The sequence below is a fragment of the Hemiscyllium ocellatum genome, chromosome 7, assembly GCF_020745735.1.
Source record: "Hemiscyllium ocellatum isolate sHemOce1 chromosome 7, sHemOce1.pat.X.cur, whole genome shotgun sequence".
NCBI classification, from domain to species: Eukaryota; Metazoa; Chordata; class Chondrichthyes; order Orectolobiformes; family Hemiscylliidae; genus Hemiscyllium; species Hemiscyllium ocellatum.
Window position 1 is genome coordinate 16,528,599 of NC_083407.1, and position 24,519 is coordinate 16,553,117.

Here is a 24,519-nt window from a genome sequence, read left to right on the forward strand (position 1 = left end):
CTGTGATTCAGTGGTTTGCACTGCTACTTCAAAGCGCTAGGGATCCTGGTCCAATTCCACCCTCAGTCAACTGTCTGTGTGGAATATGCATGTTCTCTCCATGTCTATGTGGGTTTCTGCTGGGTGCTCCATTTCCTCCCATAGTCCAAAGTTGTGCTGGTTAGGTGGATTAGCCTTGCTAAGTTGCCTATTGCGTTCAGGGATATAGAGGTTAGATGAGTTTCTTATGGGAAATGTAGGGTTACAAGCAAATGGGCCTGGGTGGAATGCTCTTCAGAGGGTCATTTGTTGGGCTGAATGGCCTGTTTCTACACTGTAGGGATTCTGTGAGGCAAGTTTCTTTTCAAGGAGTGTGGTGGGAGTCTGGAACGTGCTGCCTTGGGTAGCTGCGCAGGCAGTTACAATAGGGGTGTTTAACAGATTTTTTAGGCATGCTCATAACTATGCAAGGAATGGAGATATATGGACCAAGGGCAGACAGAGGGATTAGTTTAATTTGGTATCATGTTCGGCACAACATCATGAACCAAAGGACCCCTTCCTGTACTGTACAGTTCGATGATCTATCCCTTAATAAATTCATAATCCATCTGTCCAAAATTTGAGATCTGCTATTTTATTAAATCTATGAAGAAAAAGGCTCTGATTGTTATTTCTACCCTTAGGTCTACTAAAATCTTCCTTTATGATTGATTCCAAATATACCTTCCTCACTTTTTCCACAGGAGAAAGTGAGGACTGCAGATGCTGGAGATCAGAGCTGAAAATATGTTGCTGGAAAAGTGTAGCAGGTCAAGCAGCATCCAAGGAGCTGGAGATTCGATGTTTCGGGCATAAGCCCGAAGAAGGGGTGAAGAAGGCCCTTTCCTGAAGAAGGGCTTATGCCCGAAACGTCGAATCTCCTGTTCCTTGGATGCTGCCTGACCTGCTGCACTTTTCCAGCAACACATTTTCAGCTCACTTTTTCCACAGTTTACCTAAATCTATTCTCTGTATGCTCATTTTTAACGTAGTTGCATGGGCACCCTGAGCTATCATATCATGGCACTAGGAATTTGCTATTTTAAAGGTTTAACAGAATCTTTCCAAAGAAAAGAAATGTTGAGGGCAACTCACAATAATTTGGAGATGCCGGTGTTGGATTGGGGTGTACAAAGTTAAAAATCACACAACACCAGGTTATAGTCCAAAAGGTTTCGAAGCTAGTGTGCTTCCAATTAAACCTGTTGGACTATATCCTGGTGTTGTGTGATTTTAACTCACAATAAAATAGGCTATATAAAATGTATCTTGAGGTAGAGGTATAAGCAAATATTTCTACTTACTATATCTGCAAAATACTGTAACGAGACATTGACAGGTTCACAGTAAGACCAGACTCGATGGGCGAAATTACCTACTTCTACTCCTACATCTGATGGTCTATAAAACAATGTAACCTCTTTTTAGAAAACTTGATCAGCGTGCTGTCTTGGAGGAGCCATAACTTCCTCAAGTCAACCTTTCCAGGAACAAAGTTCTTAATGTTTGTCCTCTGTAACATTGAAATTAATTCTGTGGCCCTTCCCAGTTTCTGCTTCAGACTGAACTGGAACATCCTTAACATTGTCATCAAATGTTACCTGAATTGACTTTGAGACCTTAGAACCCATTCATCGCCTTATAGCTCCACCTGTTCTCTCATCCCACCTGCATCGTAAACTCTTTTTGACATATCTAGATTCAACTTTGTCAATGATCTCCAGATTGATTTCTCAACCACGCCCAGATGCAAAAGGCTCATTCATACCTGGGCTGGCTCTTTCTAAATCTGCACGAAGACCCACACACCCACTATCCTCACCGACCATCTCTCATCCACCATCCTCACCGATCCTCCCTCATTCACCATCCTCACCGACCCTCCCTCATCCACTATCCTCACCGACCCTCCCTCATCCACTATCCTCACCGACCCTCCCTCATCCACCATCCTCACCGACCCTCCCTCATCCACCGTCCCTCATCCACCATCCCTCATCCACTATCCTCACCGACCATCGCTCATCCACCATCCTCACCGACACTCCCTCATCCATCATCCTCACTGACCCTCCCTCATCCACCATCCTCACCGACCATCCCTCATCCACCATCCTCACCGACACTCCCACATCCATCATCCTCACTGACCCTCCCTCATTCACCATCCTTACCGACCATCCCTCATCCACCATCCTTACCGACCATCCCTCATCCACCATCCTCACCGACCATCCCTCATCTACCATCCTCACCGACCATCCCTCATCCACCGTCCTCACCGACCATCTCTCATCCACCATCCTCACCAACCATCCCTCATCCACCATCCCTCATCCACCATCCTCACCGACCCTCCCTCATCCACCATCCCTCATCCACCATCCTCACCGACCATCCCTCATCCACCATCCTCACAGACCATCCCTCATCCACCATCCTCACCGACCATCCCTCAACCACCATCCTCACCGACCCTCCCTCATCCACCATCCTCACCAACCATCCCTCATCCACCATCCTCACCAACCCTCCCTCATCCACCATCCTCACCGACCATCCCTCATCCACCATCCTCACCGACCATCCCTCATCCACCATCCTCACAGACCATCCCTCATCCACCATCCTCACAGACCATCCCTCATCCACCATCCTCACAGACCATCCCTCATCCACCATCCTCACCGACCATCCCTCATCCACCATCCTCACCGACCATCTCTCATCCACCATCCTCACCGACCATCCCTCATCCACCATCCTCACAGACCATCCCTCATCCACCATCCTCACCGACCATCCCTCATCCACCATCCTCACCGACCATCCCTCATCCACCATCCTCACCGACCATCCCTCATCCACCATCCTCACAGACCATCCCTCATCCACCATCCTCACCGACCATCCCTCATCCACCGTCCTCACAGACCATCCCTCATCCACCATCCTCACTGACCATCCCTCATCTACCATCCTCACCGACCATCCCTCATCCACCATCCTCACAGACCATCCCTCATCCACCATCCTCACCAACCATCCCTCAACCACCATCCTCACCGACCCTCCCTCATCCACCATCCTCACCAACCATCCCTCATCCACCATCCTCACCAACCCTCCCTCATCCACCATCCTCACCGACCATCCCTCATCCACCATCCTCACCGACCATCCCTCATCCACCATCCTCACAGACCATCCCTCATCCACCATCCTCACAGACCATCCCTCATCCACCATCCTCACAGACCATCCCTCATCCACCATCCTCACCGACCATCCCTCATCCACCATCCTCACCGACCATCTCTCATCCACCATCCTCACCGACCATCCCTCATCCACCATCCTCACAGACCATCCCTCATCCACCATCCTCACCGACCATCCCTCATCCACCATCCTCACCGACCATCCCTCATCCACCATCCTCACCGACCATCCCTCATCCACCATCCTCACAGACCATCCCTCATCCACCATCCTCACCGACCATCCCTCATCCACCGTCCTCACAGACCATCCCTCATCCACCATCCTCACTGACCATCCCTCATCTACCATCCTCACCGACCATCCCTCATCCACCATCCTCACAGACCATCCCTCATCCACCATCCTCACCGACCATCCCTCATCCACCATCCTCACAGACCATCCCTCATCCACCATCCTCACCGACCATCCCTCATCCACCGTCCTCACAGACCATCCCTCATCCACCGTCCTCACTGACCATCCCTCATCTACCATCCTCACCGACCATCCCTCATCCACCATCCTCACAGACCATCCCTCATCCACCATCCTCACCGACCATCCCTCATCCACCGTCCTCACAGACCATCCCTCATCCACCGTCCTCACTGACCATCCCTCATCTACCATCCTCACCGACCATCCCTCATCCACCATCCTCACAGACCATCCCTCATCCACCATCCTCACCGACCATCCCTCATCCACCGTCCTCACAGACCATCCCTCATCCACCATCCTCACTGACCATCCCTCATCTACCATCCTCACCGATCCTCCCTCATTCACCATCCTCACTGACCATCGCTCATCCACCATCCTCACCGACCATCCCTCATCCACCGTCCTCACAGACCATCCCTCATCCACCATCCTCACTGACCATCCCTCATCTACCATCCTCACCGATCCTCCCTCATTCACCATCCTCACTGACCATCGCTCATCCACCGTCCTCACCGACCATCCCTCATCCACCGTCCTCACCGACCATCCCTCATCCACCGTCCTCACCGACCATTGCTCATCCACCGTCCTCACAGACCATCCCTCATCCACCATCCTCACCGACCATCCCTCATCCACCATCCTCACCGACCATCGCTCATCCACCGTCCTCACCGACCATCGCTCATCCACCATCCTCACCGACCATCCCTCATCCACCGTCCTCACCGACCATCCCTCATCCACCGTCCTCACTGACCATCGCTCATCCACCATCCTCACCGACCATCGCTCATCCACCATCCTCACCGACCATCGCTCATCCACCATCCTCACCGACCATCGCTCATCCACCATTCTCACGACCATCTCTCCGTCCTAACTGATTTATATTTCCTTGAACATTCGATCTCCGCAAATTTAAAATTGTCATCTTCGCCTTCAAATCATTCCCTGACCTTGCAATCAAATAAACCAGATTTCTTTCGAGGTGACAGACACTGAAAATTTCCTGACCCACAATCAGTCTTTCTTGTTGAGCGACCCACTGAGTGCATTGTTGTGGCGGCGGTGTTGTTGTTGGTGGGTTGGTGGTGGCGGGTATGGGGGTGGGGGGATGCTGGCAGCACAAAGAAGATTACTAGATGCCTCATTAGCTTTTTTCAACTCAAGACTACATTCGTGACTCCTGTGAGGTGCCATGAACCATGTTTCCTGACAAAATCAACTTAAGCAATTTTGTGAGTTGGGTTTGTGGGGGAGGGGTGGGTAAACTATCTTCTTCCACATTCGGGTTACAGCAGTGTAACTCTTTCTTACACGTCCGTAAAACCTGCTGGAATTGAGAGTCCTGTAAATGGGTTCCAATCGCCACTTTAAAGGCCTCCTGACTCCGCAAACCTCTGATACCAAACCTCTTTACCTCAAAACTCTTTGGACTTTGGCCTCCTTTTGCTATTTTTAATCTCCCTTCATTCCACCATTGGCAGCCAAACAATAAACTACTTCCCACCTATCCACTCCACCCGCCTCTCTGACCAATCACCATTACCCCCACCTCCATGTACCTATGACACTCTCAGCTATCTTCCCCCCAGCCCAACGCCCCTCCCATTTATCTCTCTACCCTCCTCAGCTCACAGTGTCATTCCTGATGAAGGTCTTTTGCCCAAAATGTTGATTCTTCCATTCCTCAGATGCTGCCTGACCTGCTGTGCTTCTCCAGCACCACACTGTCAACAATAAACCATTTCAGTCTCACTCACATTCATTTTCCTTAATATTCCTTGGAAGCCAGGTAGAAAATTAAAGGGACTGTTGAGATTCTAGAATGCATGAGATTGAAGTGAAGCAAGGGAGAGAAAACTGAATTGATTGAAGGTGAAAACAGAAGGGAATAAGCAAAATATCATAATGGGAGAAACAAAATGAGACAAACAGTAAAGGACACAGGAAGATGAATAGTAACAGGGAAAGAAAGAGGGTTAAAGGAAGAGTGCAGGATATAGAAAGAAAGGAAAGAGAGACGAACTGGAAGCAAAGCTGAGTGAAATGGAGGAGACGTGAAAGATAAAATGGAGCAGAGTGAGGGCATTTCCAATGAATTATCTCCAGTTAACCAAATTGCAGCAGTAAATCTTAATGACCATAACAAATAAACCTTCTCAATTGCACTAAATAGTGCAATGTTTTATTTACAGGTATTAAATTTTTGATGTCATTCAGAGATATATGTCAACACAAACTTATTAATCATATGCCTCAGGCGAAATAACTAATTGCTATCATAGGCTGTCCTGAACGTTCAACTAATGATTGAGCTCTTCAATATAGGTTAAGCAGGGCTATGTCACCAGCTCTGAGGTCCTCCTGCCAGCACTCCAGTTCAGGCTGGGTAGGAAAAAGCCCCGAAGTGGTTATTAAATGTCCATGCAAGGGTAGTGACAGCAGGGGCACCCTAAGCCTTATCCATTACTTGGGTAATTTTACACGATTGTGAGCGTTTGGAGTTCCCTTCCTCAAAAGACATTGGATGAAGAGTCTTTAAATATGATGAAGGCAGAGATAGATAGATTCGTATTACCTACGGGATGAAAGATTATCAATGTTATGCAGGAATGTAGAACTGAAGTTAAAATCAGTTCAGCCGTGATCTTATTGAATGGTGGAATAAGCTCAAAGTTCCTTACTCTTGTCCCTTGTTTGTATATTTGCATGTGCAGATGAGCAACCTCAAATACACATACACATAATAAATACACATAAACAACATACAAATAATATGCAGAACACACACATACAAAACTGTGAATATGGTGAATAGTAGAACAAATTCTTCAACCAGGACACTTGCTAGCAATCTTCCCGCATGTAACCTGTATGCCCCTGTCTCAGTCTTTTTGATCTGCCCATCCTTGCTTCCAATAATCTGCCTGTACTGCTCGTAAACAAAGTTTTTCATTGTACCTCAGTACACGTGACAGTAAATCAATCAATCGCATCAGCTCAGGTCAAATTCTAGTTTTTTTGGCTATCACAAATTTCCTTTGTTTCACTGATGGTAGCTGTGCTTAAATCCTAAACTTGGGGATTTTCTTATTATATCTTTCTACTTCTCTCTCTCTTGCTCTGTCCTTCTCTAACTTACTCTTTAAGCTCTAGCATATTGTTCAAGCTTTTCCCAGACCAGTGTCCTGACCTCTCCTTATGCAACATGTTAAATTTCACCTTATACCTTCTTTTGAAACAGTTCACATCATCATAATCTTGTTTATATTCACTTCTGAGATGTGGAAGTTGCTGGCTTGGCCAGTATTATTGCTCATCCCTAAGTGCCCCTCACATGGTGGTCAGGTGCTTTCTTGAACCGCTGCAGTCTACAGACTGTAGGCTGATTCACAATGCCTTTAAGGGGAGAATTCCACGGCTTTTACCCAGTGACAGTGAAGGAATGGCAATATATTTCCAAGTCTGAATGGTGAGTGGCTTGGAGGGGAACTTGCAGGAGGTGATGTTCCCATAAGGTGCTAAGGATTAATCTTTACAAAGTCCAGAACACATTTTAAATGAGCAATTATTGCTGGTGTTTTTAGTTCATACACTCATAAGAAATTTTACTATCATTTATACATGAAATGATTTGATTTAAATATTTTATTTTATGTTTTCGATAAAAAATGAACTTGTTGATTACTGTCCAGTAATGTTTCCAACCATAACTGGCAAAGTGGTGAATATGAGTGCTTTATTTGTTTGATTCTGTTGCCTGCATCCCTATTAGGGGCATTCAGTGTTTGTCGTTTATATTAGAGCATTCAAAGCCACTCACGATTAGTTTACTATTTGTGTCCCTCATCTTGAATATTTGACTTCCTAGGACATTTTCCCATTTTGTGCACCTGTGCAGTACACTTGAGAGTTCAATAATTTGATCCTCTGGAGATGCACCAGATCTCTAAATACATGATGGTTGTTTCAGTGATACATCCGAAGCAATCAATTCTGCGTAGCATGCGTCTCCATTATGTCTCTCTACATCAGCTGCATGGGGCATGCATTCGTTTATAGTTTGTGAGAACTGGAAAACAGATTTGGTAATTATTAGTTTGCAAAGGGTTTTTCATGTGATTGTCTCGTACATAAATGTCAAAAGGTTAATGGAAATTAAGGTCTATTTGCTGTTGACAAATAAGCAAGTAATTTTGGAAAGCAGAATTTAGCAATTTTTAAAAAGCGATATTTGCTATAATTGTTGAACAAATAGACCTGAGAAACCCAATGGATCTAGCTACAACCTCTGGACTGAGTTAATGGGTGTTTATTCTTCAGTGTGGCCAGAAGGGCTGCTCAAAATGATGAACTTATGAAAAGAGGGACAATAAATGATGACAATAAATTAGGCTTGCTGGGAAATTGAGGCAAGCTTTAGCCAAAAGAGACTGTGCTCAAAGACACTGAAATAAACATGCTGCAGAATTCAGCTGGCTGCAGCTACAGATAGACAATATACAATTGATCCAGCAGCTACAGGCAATACAATATACACTTGAATTTGAATGGAATGGAATTGACCTGAATGCCATCCCCAGAACAATCGGAAATATTGAGTTGTTTACCAGATGAAGGGGGTCACCTCACACCCTTATTTGAAGAAGGATACTGACCTACATGCCACCAACACCTCCAGGAATGGATGCCCGAGGATCACTCTGCCATCAACATGCCAATATTAGAGTGGTGGTGGAAAAGCACAGCAGGACAGGCAGTATTCGAGGAGCAGGAAAATCATCATTTTGGGCATCATGCCCAATGATCACTCTGCCATCAACCTGCTGTGCTTTTCCAGCACAACTCTAATCTTGACTCTAATCTCCAGCATCTGCAGTGCTCACATTCACCTCATTGACACGTCAGTGCCTAGTTGGGTTTGATCGAAAAGGGAAATCAAGCCCTGATCGATCCATAAGTGGACATCGAAGACCCTCTCAAAAGGGCATGAAGACTTCTTAGTATCTTGATTATCCAAACACCAATTATCCAAAAATCAGATTATCCGAAGGAGATCTTGAGGTGCAGACAGAAACATTACATCAAAGAAGAGTGTCCAAATGTGATCTAATTAAAAGTGCTGCCAAGAACAGTCCTGGACTGATGGGAGCGCAGGCACTGTCTCTGAATGTACAGGACAAAGGTGGAGTGTGTGTGTGTGTGTGCGCGCGCGTGTGTGCGCACGCGCGTGCTGTCTCACAGTGTGAAAGTTAGTACTTGGAGCGGAAAGCAATATTTGCATCCCTGTTTCAATTACGTAATTTGGAAATGATTGGCAAAGATTAAAACATCAAGATGCCAAATCTGAATCTGAAATATGGTGTGCAGGTCTCTCATCATTCCACTACCAACAGCAAAATGAACTTGGGCGACAATAACTGTGAGACTTTTCGAGTTTCGGAGGAAGGGTCATTGCACCCGAAACATCAACTCTGGTTTCTCTTCACAGCTGCTGCCAGACCTGCTGAGCTTTTCCAGCAACTTCCGTTTCTGTCACCTCATTTAGAATGGCTCACTTCTGCTGCCTATTTATTGAACTTTCAAGACGTGATTCAAGTGGGCAGCTTTCCTTCTCAAAGGTAATCAAGGAACGGGTATTAAATCTTGGACTTGCCATCAACATTCTGATTCCAAGAACATATTCAAAGAAACAAACCCACCAAGAGCAAACAATAAAACATGGCCACAGGCTGCTAATATTTCATATGTTTTGGAGACAAAAGACGAGAATTTTCAGTGATCCATAAGTCTTTTCATATTTTACAGAAGGGCTGCAAACCCACAGAGAATTAATTCCCTGGATACGACTCTGTCATTACAGGTATTGGGAAGATGAGCTACAAAATGTATTGTTACCTAGCTATGTCTGGGGAAGAAAGCTGCATTAACCTTGAAGAGTTGTCCTTGTGAAGACTGTGCTTGCACCTCTCAAACTCAAGGTCATTCATGAAGCATTAATATAGCAAGTTTGAAAGGAAAATAGTGATATAACTGTGTCCTTGAAAAAAAATTACAATTTCAGTGTACAGCAGAAAGACAATACTGGTCATTCTGCTAAAACGCGTGTTTGTCAATGCGTCCTTGCTGTTATGGAATTAACGAATTGGGGATGTTGTTTTTCAAAGGTGAAAATTTAAAATGTGTCTTAGCAGTAATATGATTACAGAACCAATACTTTGAGCGCTGTTTCTCAAGCATGATTTATCTATAATGCAGGGTCGCACAAGAACACAATCAGCGTGTTATAGAAGAACTGACTGGATTGCAGTAACTTTGTTCCTGGTTATATACAGGTGAAGCTCCCCTCAAGGTCCTCAATGATGGAATTTTCTTCTGAATTCAAAATTAGTGCCAGGGAAAAGGAACTTCAATAACATACAGAGAATGGGTAAGAGTTGGGCACAAAAACATCACCCATCAAAGGTCCTTTCTCTGTGCTGTGGATCTCTATGATTCTAACCAGCATGAGGAGAAACATTTACGCAGCAAGTTATCATGTCTGACGTGCAGTGACTGATACGGTGGTTGAAGCAGATTCAGTGGTAGCTTTCAAAGGTGAGTTAAAAGGGGAAAGAAGCTGTGAAGCATTGTATGATAACAGTGTAGTGGAAGTAACTGGACAATTAATTTAAAATGCCAGCAAGAGGCAAATCTGCTAACTGGCCTCTTTTCATTCTTTACAATTCTAAAATCTGAAAAACTAATTATTGAACCTGCTTTTCAACCTTCCTCAGTCTTTACCTTGATTAATAAGCCTTGTTTGATAAATTGTTTTTTTTTGGTGTCTTTGTACAATGTTAGCAGTATTCGTGAAGCTTGTAGTTTCTTGGGAGAAACAGAGGCATTCAGTAGCTGTATTGGCTAGCCATTCATACGGTACTCGTATCTAACATAAAACTGGGTATTCCAGGTCACAGCCACTCAATGTGTGGAACAAACTTTTAGTCATATCTTCATGGCTTCTTTTACCAACCACTTAAAATCTATGCTGTGAATCTTCTACCAATGGAAATAGTCTTTCCCTATCAACCCTGTCCACATCCCTCATGCTGTTGAATATCTCTCTCAAATCTCCTTTCAATCTTCTCCATGGAAAACAGCACCAGTCTCTTCAATCTTTCCAAATAGCTGAAGCCATGTTTATGATTTCCTTCTGTACTCTCTCTCTAATGTCCTTACATTTTTACTAGGAGAAAGTGAGGACTGCAGATGCTGGAGATCAGAGTCCAAAATGTCGTGCTGGAAAAGCACAGCTGGTCAGGCAGCATCCGAGGAGCAGGAGAATTGATGTTTTGGGCATAAACCTGAATCATCCTGATGAAGGGCTTCTACCCGAAACGTCGATTCTCCTGCCACTCAGATGCTGCCTGACCTGTTGTGCTTTTCCTGCACCACATTCTCGACTTACATTTTCACTAAATTGTCTCACTCAGAAGCAGACACAATGCTCAAGTTGAGCCTGAATCAGTGATTTATTTATTTATTGAATATAACCTCCTTGACCTTGCACTCTGTGCCTCATTAACAAAACGTAAGGTATGCTTTATGGATGTATTTCTCAAGATGTCCTCTTACTTCCAATGAATTTTGCACCTACACAGCCAGATCCCTCTGCTCCTCTACCCTATTTAGAATTAAACCCTTTCGTTGTATTGTCAGTCTGCACTTTTCCTAACAAAATAAATCACTTCATGCTTCACATCTGAATAAGCATTGATGATCAACATTATTTGTATTTATAATTGAGAAAACATGCATTTAATGAAAAAAGATATTTTTAAAAAACTTGGTTTGTACAGGTGCACTATTACTATAATGATCTTTGTGGTGAAGTCTGAAACATAAATTGTTAACTTGGCCAGGTAGAAGTAGTCTTATTTAACCTAAAAACTGAAAAGGATTCTTCTGTTTGTTTATCTTACTCTTTGAATCTGAAACCTGAAAAGGAAAAGTAAACACCAACAACATTGCTTCAGAGATCTGAAAGCTTATTGTAAAAATATTATGTCATTTTGGAAAAAAATACATTAATTGCTTTGTCAACTGTAGAGCAGAGCAAGTGCAAGCAAAAAGGATAAGGTATGAGAATTCATTACCAAATTGGAGATAATGAGAAAACAAGCACTACTAATGGTGAGACGGTTACTGATTATTGATTGTTTATCATCACTCAGTATTTCTATAATGATTCATGATACTTTCTCAATACTACATTTCAGGTACTGGCTAAAAATCAGAATATAAAATAGAAAACTGCTAACATTAGATTTTGTAGATTGATGTTTTATCTTCATGTATAATGGTCTCTCAATTCTGCCTTGTGCCTCCTCATGACACAGATGCTGCCTTAATGTCTCTTACATTCCCATGATGTCCCATACCCTCTTTGTGTCCTCTTGCACAGTCATATAACTTCTTATTCAGTCATTTCTCTGGGCAAACCTCGGAATACTTCTTGAATTGAACACTACAAGTAACCATCCAACAATCTAATAGCACTGTCATATTCAAAGGCACTTGACACCACGAATATACTTTCCTCCACAAGCCCATTTGAAATGATAAACAGCAGTTTGACCACCTGAGGGGATTTAAAAATACTTCTCAGTTGGAATACCAAAAACAGAAAATCATTGAACAACAACTCATGTAGAGTTCAGCACATTTTGAAACTTAGGCAGACATTCATGTTGACACAGATATCAACACGAACTCTTAGAAATGTCAACAACGTAAGCGATTAAAAGGGAAAACACCCAGATATTATTTTTCACTTCCATTTGAAATTAATTGATTGTCACTCGGTGGAGTAAAACCAGTTACTTAAGTTTTGTTAGATTAAATGATTGAGCCATTCAGTTTTCAAAGTTAAAGGTAGCTCAACATTTAAATCTTAGTCTATTGCTATTTGTTTCATCATCATTTCACTTTCTCCATTGGAAAAAGTACTGTAATGCATGCCAACAGTTTCACAACAGTGGTCAAAATAATGGTAAATTTATCTTTGCACAACAGAACAATGATTAATTGCTACATTAAAAATACATCTACAATATACTATAGCTTCTAACAGTGATACGTGAAACTAATTGCAGACTTATCTATAAAAATATTCCAGACTCTTCAAAGATATCCCCTTGTGGTCATGAAACTGCAAATCTGATTGGGTTCTTTTTTGAACTTTCAAAACTTATATTAGCACATGAAAATAGCCTGAGGAAGAACGTTCAAAAGTATGATGGCATTCACAATGGCAACTGTGGTTTCAAAGGTCATATATGGAGACTTTGTACCAAACACACTTTGGGAACGCATTGGATTTACAGTCAAAAATCATAAATTATTTGACTTTCTTGACCTCACCTCTTCCTCTCTAGGGCATGAGGATTTAGCCCTATGGTTCTTAATTCAGAAAAGTTCTGTGTTGTAACCAAGAGATCCCATGAAGAGAGACATAGTCAAAATAGATGAGCTGGTTTAACATTTTGGAAGAAGTGAGGACTGCAGATGCTGGAGATCAGAGTTGAGAGTGTGGTGCTGGAAGAGCACAGTCGCTCAGGCAGCATCCGAGAAGCAAGAGAATCGACGTTTCAGGCAAAAGCCCTTCATTAAGAATGTTGGGGGAGTAGGGGGAGGCTGAGAGATAAATAGGAGGGAGGGGTGCGGCTGGGGGGAGATAGCTGGGAACGCAATAGGTAGATAAAGGTGGGGGATGATGGTGGTAAGGCAGAGTGGAGGGTAGAGCGGATAGATGGGAAGGAGGATGGACAGGTAGGACAGTTCAAGAGGACAGTGCCAAGTTTGAGGGTTGGATCTGGGATAAGGGAGATGAGGAAACAAGTGAAATAGGTGTTGATGTCATGTGGTTGGAGGGTCCCAAGGCAGAAGATGAGGCATTCTTCCTATAGGGTGGCTCGGATTTGGCGGTGGAGGAGGTGCAGGATTTGCATGCCCTTGGCAGAGTGGAAGGGGAGTTGGAGTGGTCGGCCACGGTGTGCTGGGGTTGTTTGGTGTGTGTGCTCCAGAAGCTCCCCACCCCACCTCCACCTTCTTGATGAAGGGCTTTTGCCCAAAACGTCGACTCTCCTGTTTCTTGGATGCTGCCTGACTTGCTGTGTTTTTTCAGTGCCACACTTTTGGACTCTAGTTTAACATGTATTTGACTAAATATTGACTAGGACACAATATTTTTCTGTCCATTGATTGAGGAAATCTGACCAATCCAACCCATAAGCCAATGACAGCAGTAACTCTAAAGTGTCATTAATACCACAGCAGAATATTTCAGATGCTATAAATCTGAAACAGAAAATGGTCGACATACTCAGCAGGTCTAGCAGCATCTCTAAAGACAGAAAGAAATCTGATTACCCTTCATCAGAACTGCCAAATAATTCCTATTCTTCAGATTGAATGCTTCCACTATTTACTACTTTTATTTTTTGAGTATCAGGAGTGAAGTACTGACAATTCATCATGTTGCTGTTGTAGAGAACATTGGTGAGGCCACACACGGAGTACTGTGTACAGCTATAGGAAGGATATTATTAAATTGGAAAGGTTTCAGAAATGATTTGCAAGGCTGTTGCCAGGACTGGAAGGTTTCAGTTATAAGGAGAGGCTGGGTAGGCTGGGATGCTTCCCACTGGAGAGTAGGAGGTAGAGAGGTGACGTTATGGAGGTTTATAAAATCACAAAGGGCATAAATAAGGTGAATAGTAAAGGTCATTTCCCCGGGGTAGGGAAGTTCAAAACTAGAGGGCATAATTTTAAGGTGAGAGGCGAAAGGTTCACAAGGGACCTGAGGGGCAGCCTTTTCACAGATGGTGGTTCGTATGTGGAATGAACTGCCTAGAGAAGTGGCAGATGTAGGTTCACTTACAACATTTAAAAGACATTTGGACAGGTACATGAATAGGAAAGGTTTAGAGGAATGTGGGCCAAACACAGGCAAATGGGTCTGGTTTAGTTTGAAAAGCTTGCTCAGCATGAATGAGTTGGACCAAAGGTTGTGCTCCATACTGTATGTTTCTATATGTGACTCATCGTTGTCTGATTATATGTGATCTGATTGTAGGGCCTAATCTCCTCTCTACTCCCTATAAACTGAGGCTTCCTTTTTAATCAAGAAACTATTAAACTCAGCCAGAAGGGGATTCAATTGATCCTCTCTGCTGCTCACTGGGGAGGATGCTAATAACCGCCAATCCTCTGAGTGAAAAGAAAATGTTTCACAAATCTAAATAAATGGGTGGCATTCTCTCAAAATCTACACTTTCATGTCTCCTCAGGATCTCATGTTTTATACAAACATATAAATTAGGAACAGAATAAATAGATCACTTGGATCTTTGAGCCTGTTCCATCAATGGACACACTCCTAACCTTTTCATCACAACATATTCTCTTCATCCCAAAATTGGTTGAATGAATCTTCTCTGAACTGCAATTATATCCTTAAATAAGAAGAGCAAAACTGAACACTGATGTGTTTCAACCAGAGCTCTGTGTAACTGTAACAGAACCTCCCTCCATCTTTATCAATTCCTCTTGCAATAAACACAAAATTCTATTTTCCTTCCTACACTCAAAGCAAATACTAGCTCAAATGTTTAAATCTCAGTCAAAAGATAACAAAATGATTTTCTAACACATTTGTCAAATACATTACTTCACTTTCTCCAGACAGAAAAGCATTGTAATGCATGCCAACAGTTTCACAATGGCAGTCAGAATAATGGTCAAATTATCTTTGCAGAATGGAACTCCATGATTAATTGTTGCATTAAAAATGCATTCACAACACAAAATCTATTAGTGATATTTGAATGTGCGAAACTGATTTTAAATCTCTTATCAAAATATTCTAGACTCCTCAGCAGACATGCCTGTGTGATTCTGAAACCTGATGGTTTTTGTTTTGTGCTTTCACATCAGCACATGAAAGTAGTATGAAATCCATTTTTGATCCATGTACCACAGCACCTAGATCTTTCTGTTCTGAAGAGTTCTGCAATTTCTCTATCATTTAAACATACTGCCTTTCTATTCTTCCCAACAAAGCAACTTTCACAAGTTCCCATATATTACACAATTTGCCATTTTTTGTCCACTCACTTTGCCTATTCATATTCTTTTGAAGACTTTGTATGTTCTCTTTACAACTTACTCGCTTATCTACTTGGTTGGTAAGGTGCCTCAATGGTTAGCACTGCTGCATCACAGCACTGGGGACCTGCATTCAAATCCATCCTCAGGTGACTGTCTGTGTGGAGTCTGCACATTCTCCCTATGTCTGTGTGGGTTTCTTCCCACATTCCAAAGATGAGTAGGTTAGATGGATTGGCAATGCTAAATTGCCCCATAATGTTCAGGGATGTGTAGGTTAGGTGGATGAGCCATGGGAAATACAGGGACGGGGTGGGATACTGTTCAGACTGGGCCCAATAGCCTGCATCTACTCTGTAGGGATTCTATACCTTTATGCCATCAGTAAATTTAGCAACAGATATTCCAGCTCTTCATTCAATTTATTGATACGTACTACAAATTGTTGAAGTGCCAGCAATGTTCCCTGAGTCATCCATTAGTTACATTTTGTACAGCCAACAGTGACACATTTATCCCTTATTCTATTTTTATTAGCTAATCAAACCATTATGTAAGTTAACATATTACTTCCGATAAAATTTTCTATCTGTGCAGTAACCTGTGATGAATCAGCCATCTTATCAAATGACTTTTGGAAGGCCAATTCTACTACATCTATAGGTTCTTCTTTTCCAATGTTGCTTGTTACATCCTGAAAGAGTTGTTTTATCTTCATCAAACAGGTTTTCCCTTCCAGTAAACAATGTTGATTGTTCCTGATTGCATTATGATCGTCTGATATTGGGGTACAATATATAATCAATAATAATCTAAATCTAGGGGAAAACCATCTGGACTGTTTCAGATCAGAGTTTCAACAGAGCCTAGAATCTCGAATGTTAAATAATTTACAAAATTGGGATGACAAGGTTCAGAATAGAAGTCATCCTCTTGAAGCACAACTGTGCATCTTGTGAGGACAGTTCAGAGAGCAGCATTAATGACAGTCACATTGCTCTGGGTCTGAAGTCATGCATAGACTGGATCAGACAGTAATGATATATTTCCTTCCCCAGAATACATGAGTGAACAGGATGGATTTCTATCTGTTAAATTACAATCTGGTAGCTCTGTAGAACCTACTACTGACAGTAGATTTTTAAGGATTCTCTTTCAGGTTTGCTTACCTTGAGGTAAATCCTCTAGCTGCCACGGTGAAAATGAACTCATGTACCTGCATTCTTTAGATTAGATTAGATTTAATTCCCTACAGTATGGAAACATGCCCAACAAGTTCACCCAGACCCACTCCCCTAACCTATATTTACGCCTACTAATGCATCTAACAGGGTGAAAGTGAGGACTGCAGATGCTGGAAATCAGAGTCCAGATTAGAGTGGCTTTTGCCCGAAACTTTGATTTTCCTGCTCCTTGGATGCTGCCGACCTGCTGTGCTTTTCCAGCACCATTCTAATCTAATGCATCTAACACTATGGGCAATTTAGCATGGCCAATTCACCCAACCTGCACATCTTTTGGACTGTGGGAGGAAACTGTAGTACCTGGAGGAAACCCAAGCACACAAGGGGAGTATGTGCAAACTCATAGAACATAGAACAATGCAGCGCAGAACAGGCCCTTCAGCCCTCGATGTTGCGCTGACCTGTGAACTATTCTCAGCTCGCCCCCTACACTATCGTAAAATTATCCATGTGCTTACCTAAGGATTGTTTAGATCTTCCTCATGTTGCTGAGTTGACTACATTAGCAGGTAGGGCATTCCACGCACTTACCACTCTCTGAGTAAAGAATTCCACACAGACAGTCACCCAAGGCGGGAATCCGAATCCTGGTCCCTGGCACTTTGAGGCAGCAGTGCTAACCACTAAGCCACCGTGAGGCTCTTGGTCTAGACCTCTGCAATACTTGTCCAGTAACGTAATCACAATGCTGCCTTATCCCACAGGCACTTGTTGCCTTATACTTAATATTGTACAATTACATTTCAAGCTTTGCATGAAGAAACCTGCACTTCATTCAATCTTACCATTTTGGAGGAGTATGACAGCCAAGTACTCCTCATGGTAGCTGTCCACGTACAGCAGGATGCTGGGTGCATGTGTCGTTCGGAAGCTGAAAGCCGTGTTCTCTGTGGAAATTGTCCTGTCCATATAGATGGCAGATAAATGCGCACTTAGATTCTTAGCAAGCCCATAAGACTCCTGGAAGTTGTAGATCAGGGACGCTCCAACCTCAAAAATAGCAGAAACCTCTGTGAAAAAAGAGATTGTGTCATGTAAGTAAGAATACACAGCAATTTCATTAACTACTGTCTCCAGTAAAATTGGTACCTTTCTTCTGAATGCGATAAATATTCCATTTGGAAACTAACAAACTATGATTCGTTTTGAAAGTTAATTGTGTCATGAATGTAAATGGTGAGAATCACAGATATAAGTCAGACAGATTTTCAATTTATACCTCTATGGGTATGTTACCATCCTAGCAATCTAAACAGCTTCAAAATGTGATTTGGATTCAATTGTTCAGGGTTCAGAATTTGAATTCAATTAAAAACAAATTGGCAATAGACAGCAGGTATCAGTATGAGTGAGAATGAAGCTGTCAGATTGTTGTAAAAATCCAACTGATTCACTGGTTTCCTTTGGGAAAGGAAATCTGTTGCCCTTAGCCTGTTATGAATTGTGCCATGATGATTTACTCTTATGAGGTTTCTTCTGTGACTGAGCAGACCATAGAGCTAATCATGAAGAAGACCCTGCTGCTTCTAAAGGTAACAAGAGATGCACAAAAATGCTCCTTTTGTCAGCAATACCTAAGATGTATTGGTCTCAAAAATAGCCAATGATGTGGGGAAATGTGAAGGTGTTCATTTTGGAAGGGGAACACAGAAGAACAGAATATGATTTAAATGGAAAAAAAACTGCAGAAAGCTGGCGGGGGTGGTACTTGTGCATGGAACACAAAAAGCATATAGGTAATAAGGAAGGCGAATGGAATGTTGGCCCTTATTTCGCGGTGGCGGGGGTGGGGGGAGAGGGGGGCGGGGTGGGGGTGTTGGAGTTTAAGAGTAGGGAAGTCTCACTGCAACTATACAAGGTGCAGTAGATGGATCAACTGTTCCAGGGAAAAGGCAGGAAAGTGGACCCGAGGAATGTCGGATCAGCTATGATCTTATTGAATGGTAGAGCAGTCTTGAGGGGCCAAACTGCATTCTTCTTATTATACTCTCACAGACTTAAAATTATGACAATCATATATTTTATCTCTTCAATGAAGTTGTCCTCCATGTAAAACCTCGCATGCATGGAGTGGGACAGTGGCTCAGTGGTCAGCACTACTGCCTCACAGCGCCAGGCACCTGGGTTCAATCCTCGGATGATTGCCTGTGTGGAGTTTGCACATTCCCCTCACTGCCGCGTGGGTTTCCTTCCACAGTCCAAATATGTGCAGGTTAGGTGGATTGGCTAAGCTGAATTGTCCACCGTATCCAGGGATGTGCAGACTAGGTGGGTCAGCTATGAGAAATATAGGGATAGGATGGTTGGGATGCTTTTTGGAGGGTTGGTGTGGGCTTGATAGGCTGAATAACCTGCTTCCACACTATAGTGATTCTAAAACAGTCATCTGTTATTAAAGTGCAAAATATGCTGCTTGTATAAGAATAAAGATTTGATTTTCCTACTGCTATAGTGCAAGAAAGATTGAACCTCTGGTGTTGAATCCACTCCCTCCTTGGTATCAGCCCTGTTCAGCAGTTGGATGTGTAACCAACCGCTGTATGTATAATAGTACAAGTCTGAATTCAGAGATTTTTGAGTATATAATCCAGGTTGACACTTTAGTACAAAACTGAGAGAAATGATGAACTGTTAAATTGAGGTTCTCTCTGCCCTCAGATAAAGATGAGAGAATGATAATGATATGGTAAAATGATACTATGTTAATACTTGGAGAAGAGCTGGGGATTTCAACTCAATGAAACAATTAACTTCCAGTGATATCGCTCACTCTTTTGTCTCTCCTCTGCTTTCATTCACAAAAGTGTTCCACCTCTCTGACCTTCTTTAAAACTCTGTCTTGTTGTCTCTTATTTTAGTCATTGTTCATGGTTCCTCCTGCTATGGTTCTGTATCAAATACTTGTCTGATTTGTGCCTTTTGATGTTTTAAAGTTAGTTATAAATACAAGTTGTTGTTGTTAGTGGATACTCGCCAGCTAAAGATTCATCTCAAAATCTGTTGTGTCTGTAAACTCACATATGGAAGGATGGTAAGAAAAACGAGTCTTCTTACTGATTATTTCCAACCCCTGTCCCTTCTTCTCTTCCTCCAATACTGCCTCCATCCCTTTTGCCCTTTTCTATCTCCAAATCCCTACTCAAGGATAAGTGGCTTCTTTTACATCATCTTCCAAACCAGTACAGCCTAGAAGGACAAGAACAACAAACATATGGGAACACCAGAACTTGCTGATTCGCATTGAAGTCACTCAGCTTTTATGGCATGGAACTTTATTGCCATCCTTTCATTGTTACTGAATCAAAATACTGGAACCACTTCCTGAAATGTGGGTGCGTCTTAGAATGCACTTTAAGAAAACAGATCACCATCTCCTTAACATGATCTCCAATGAATGGGAAGTTAATAATGATCTGCCCAATACCGTGAAAGAAACTTCTTGATGTTCAATTTATTTGATGACTAAGTTCATGTTGTTGGTATTTTATTCCTATTTCGTTCATAGAACCTCCACATTTAACTAAGAGTACAAGTCCAAGGGGAATAGTTACCTCAGTTGGCTGGATGCTGGTTTGTGATGCAGAATGATACCAACAGTGTGGTTCAATTTCCCAACAGCTGAGCTTACCAGGCAGGAATCTCCCTCTCAACTTCTCCCCTTGCCTGAAGTGTAGTGACACTCAGGTTAAACCATCATCAGTCAACTCTTTCTAATGAAAGAGTAGTCCTATAGTCCAGTAGGATTATGGCATCATTACCTTTACTTTTACAAGTAAATAAAGCTTCCACCAGATCACTGGAGTTTTACACTTCCACAATCGTTTGAAATAAGGACAAGATAAAAATAACTGAAGTGAATGATCGATTCCGTACCCACTATGAAAAGAAAATTCTGTCCCTCGCAGAAGACTAAGGAGACATTCAAGTTCCACCAAATGAGGAAGTACCATTCATCATTCCACTGACACTCTATTGTAACATTAACCACAATGTCAGTGTCATTCATTTGCCTACCACTTCTGATCATTGGCCACTGTACCATATCTCCATGGTGTCTTGCAGATACCAGGGGAATGTCCATGAACTTATTACAGAAGTGGCTCGATGTGGAAGGTTATAGATTGATAGCCTCTCAAGATAATGAATGGAGCTATTTTTTATGGGTCATCACTCAAAAAATATGTAATGAAGGCTGTTTTAGGTTGTACTCTTTGTTGCCTAAGCTCCAAGTCCTGAAATTTCCTCACTACAATCCATCAACTCTCTGCCTTTCTTCTTTAAAATCCTGCTTAAATCTGACCCATTGAAGAGACAATATAATTCCTTTTGTATCTCAGTGTCAAACTTGTTGTTTATAAGGCTCCTGGAAACTTCCTACAGAACACATTATTATATTGAGGAGCTACATAGGCACAAGTTGCTTTGAAGACTGACATACTCTGTAAGTGAAGGGTGAACCAACTGTGGCCTATTTATAACATGAACAAACAACATTATACGTTCTTGTATAGATCTAGTAGGCTAGTCAAACTCATTGAAAGTATTGGCCAAAAGCCATGAATTAGCAAGACTATTGTCTATGAGCATATACTACTTCTCATTTATGTGCAAACCAAATTCATGAATGAACAATTAAAATATTGGCATTTAAAATCTCAAACTGCTGTTAGTGCAGTTGCTGCAGCTTTCTACTTTGACTCAAAAGCTGCTGTCAAGTGCTTGTTAGTGGACAACATAATGAAAGCAACGGCACATTGCTGCTTTAGAATTGAGTAATTTTCACTGCAAATGCTACAATGGGGGAATGATGACTTCACTTTATCATTCAGTGCATATGAAAGAGCAAGTAAGCACAGCTGCTTCTGGCAAAATACACGGAGCACTTAAGACCCTGGAAACAGCAACTTTGAAGATTAAACACATGCAAATATAAGAGAAAGGAAAAGATTACATTTAAATGGTACATTTCACAAAAAAAGAGTCGGGCACCCCCAAAGTTCTATTTCAATTAATGAAGAGCTTTTGAAGTTCTGGCATTGACAACCATCCTTGAAGTTGAGAAGGACATCTACTCAGAGATATAGGATTTTGCACTAGATCTTCAGATGACTGGAAAAAAAATCAATTCTTCACCCACAAAACCTTGGGGACACGGTCCATGAGGTAGAATACCTTTTCTTTTAATGTTTGAGTCAACATGGACAGCACTGGCCAACGTTGTCTGTCAATATTAGTAGGGTATTTCAAAATGTTGTTCAGAGTCAAACTCTTTTGTTTATTCATTCATAGGATATAACCATCACTGAAACAGTTGTCAATATTCGATGAGGCTAGTAGTATCTGGTGTTGTAACGTCTGCTGTCACTCCGAGTGGGAGAAGGAATTCATTCTCTGCATCAACCCATTCACCTTGATCTATAGATCTCCCTTCACTTAAATATTTCTCCTTATCTGCCATGACCAGTATAACTCAAATATCACACAGGGCAGCTCTGCGCTGTTAATGTTTGACCGAGTGCACAACAACCTTTTGGGGTGGCATGGTGATTAGCATTGCTACCTCACAGTGCCAGAGACACCATTGGGCAACTGTCTGTGATGAGTATGCATGAGTTTCCTCTGGATGCTCCAGTTTCATCCCACAGTCCTCAAAGATCAGCAAGGCGGCCTTTGTTTGGAGCTGCAGAAAATGGGGGAGATACTAAATGAGTATTTTGCATCAGTATTTACTGTGGAAGAGGATATGGAAGATATGGACTGTAGGGAAATGGATGGTGACATCTTGCAAAATGTCCATATTACAGGGGAGGAAATGCTGGATGTTTTGAAACGGGTAAAGGTGGATAAATCCCCAGGACCTGATCAGGTGTACCCGAGAACTCTGTGGAAGCTAGAGAAGTGATTGCTGAGCCTCTTGCTAAGATATTTGTATCATCGATAGTCACAGGTAAGGTGCTGGAAGACTGGAAATTGGCTAACATGGTGCTACTGTTTAAGAAAGGCGGTAAGGACAAGCCAGGGAACTACAGATCAGAGAGACTGACATCAGTGGTGGGCAAGTTGTTGGAGGGAATCCTGAGGATCAGGATGTACATGTATTCGGAAATGCAAGGACTGATTAGGGATAGTCAACATGACTTTGTGCGTGGGAAATCATGTCTCACAAAATTGATTGAGTGTTTTGAAGAAGTAACAAAGAGGACTGATGAGGGCAGAGCAGTAGATGTGATCTATATGGACTTCAATAAGGCGTTCGGCAAGGTTCCTCATGGGAGACTGATTAACAAGGTTAGATCTCATGGAATAAAGGGAGAACTAGCCATTTGGATATAGAACTGGCTCAAAGGTAGAAGACAGAGGGTGGTGGTGGAGGGTTGTTTTTCAGACTGGAGGCCTGTGACCAGTAGAGTGCCACAAGGATCGGTGCTGAGTCCTCTACTTTTTGTCATTTACATAAATGATTTGGATGCCAGCATAAGAGGTACAGTTAGTAAGTTTGCAGATGACACCAAAATTGGAGGTGTAGTGGACAGTGAAGAGGGTTACCTCAGATTACAACAGGATCTGGACCAGATGGGCCAATGGGCTGACAAGTAGCAAATGGAGTTTAATTCAGATAAATGCGAGGTGCTACATTTTGGGAAGGCAAATCTTAGCAGGATTTATACTCTTAATGGTAAGGTCCTGGAGAGTGTTGCTGAACAAAGAGACCTTGGAGTGCAGGTTCATAGCTCCTTGAAAGTGAAGTTGCAGGTAGATAGGATAGTGAAGAAGGCATTTGGAATGCTTTACTTTATTAGTCAGAGTATTGAGTACAGGTGTTGGGAGGTCATGTTGTGGCTGTACAGGACATTGGTTAGGCCACTGTTGGAACATTGCGTGCAATTCTGGTCTCCTTCCTATCAGAAAGATGTTGTGAAACTTGAAAGGGTTGAGAAAAGATTTCCAAGGATGTTGCCAGGGTTGGAGGATTTGAGCTATAGGGAGAGGCTGAGGAGTGACCTTATAGAGGTTTACAAATTATGAGGGTGTTTGTTAGGGTAAATAGGCAAAGTCTTTTCCCTGGGGTCGGGGAGCCCAGAAGTAGTGGGCATAGGTTTAGGGTGAGAGGAGAAAGATATAAAAGAGACCCACGGGGCAACTTTTTCACACAAAGGGTGGTACATGTATAGAATGAGTTGCCAGAGGAAGGGTGGAGGATGGTCAATTGCAACATTTAAGAGGCATTTGGATGGATATATGAATAGGAAGGGTTGAGAGGGATATGGGCTGGTTGCTGGCAGGTGGGACTAGATTGCGTTGGGATATCTGGTCGGCATGGACGCGTTGGACCGAAGGGTCTGTTTCCATGCTGTACATTCCTATGACTATATGTGCATGTTAG

General features: G+C 42.5%; 1 protein-coding gene across 1 annotated transcript in view; it reads right to left on the reverse strand.

Annotated features, from left to right (window-relative positions):
* The window catches only part of LOC132817324 (contactin-associated protein-like 5), a 1,293,865-nt gene that overhangs the window by 123,705 nt on the left and 1,145,641 nt on the right, over positions 1–24,519 (reverse strand). Inside the window, exon 19 of the mRNA XM_060827734.1 lies at positions 17,921–18,145. Coding sequence (XP_060683717.1) covers positions 17,921–18,145 — 225 coding nt within the window. The remainder of the gene's footprint in view (positions 1–17,920; positions 18,146–24,519) is intronic.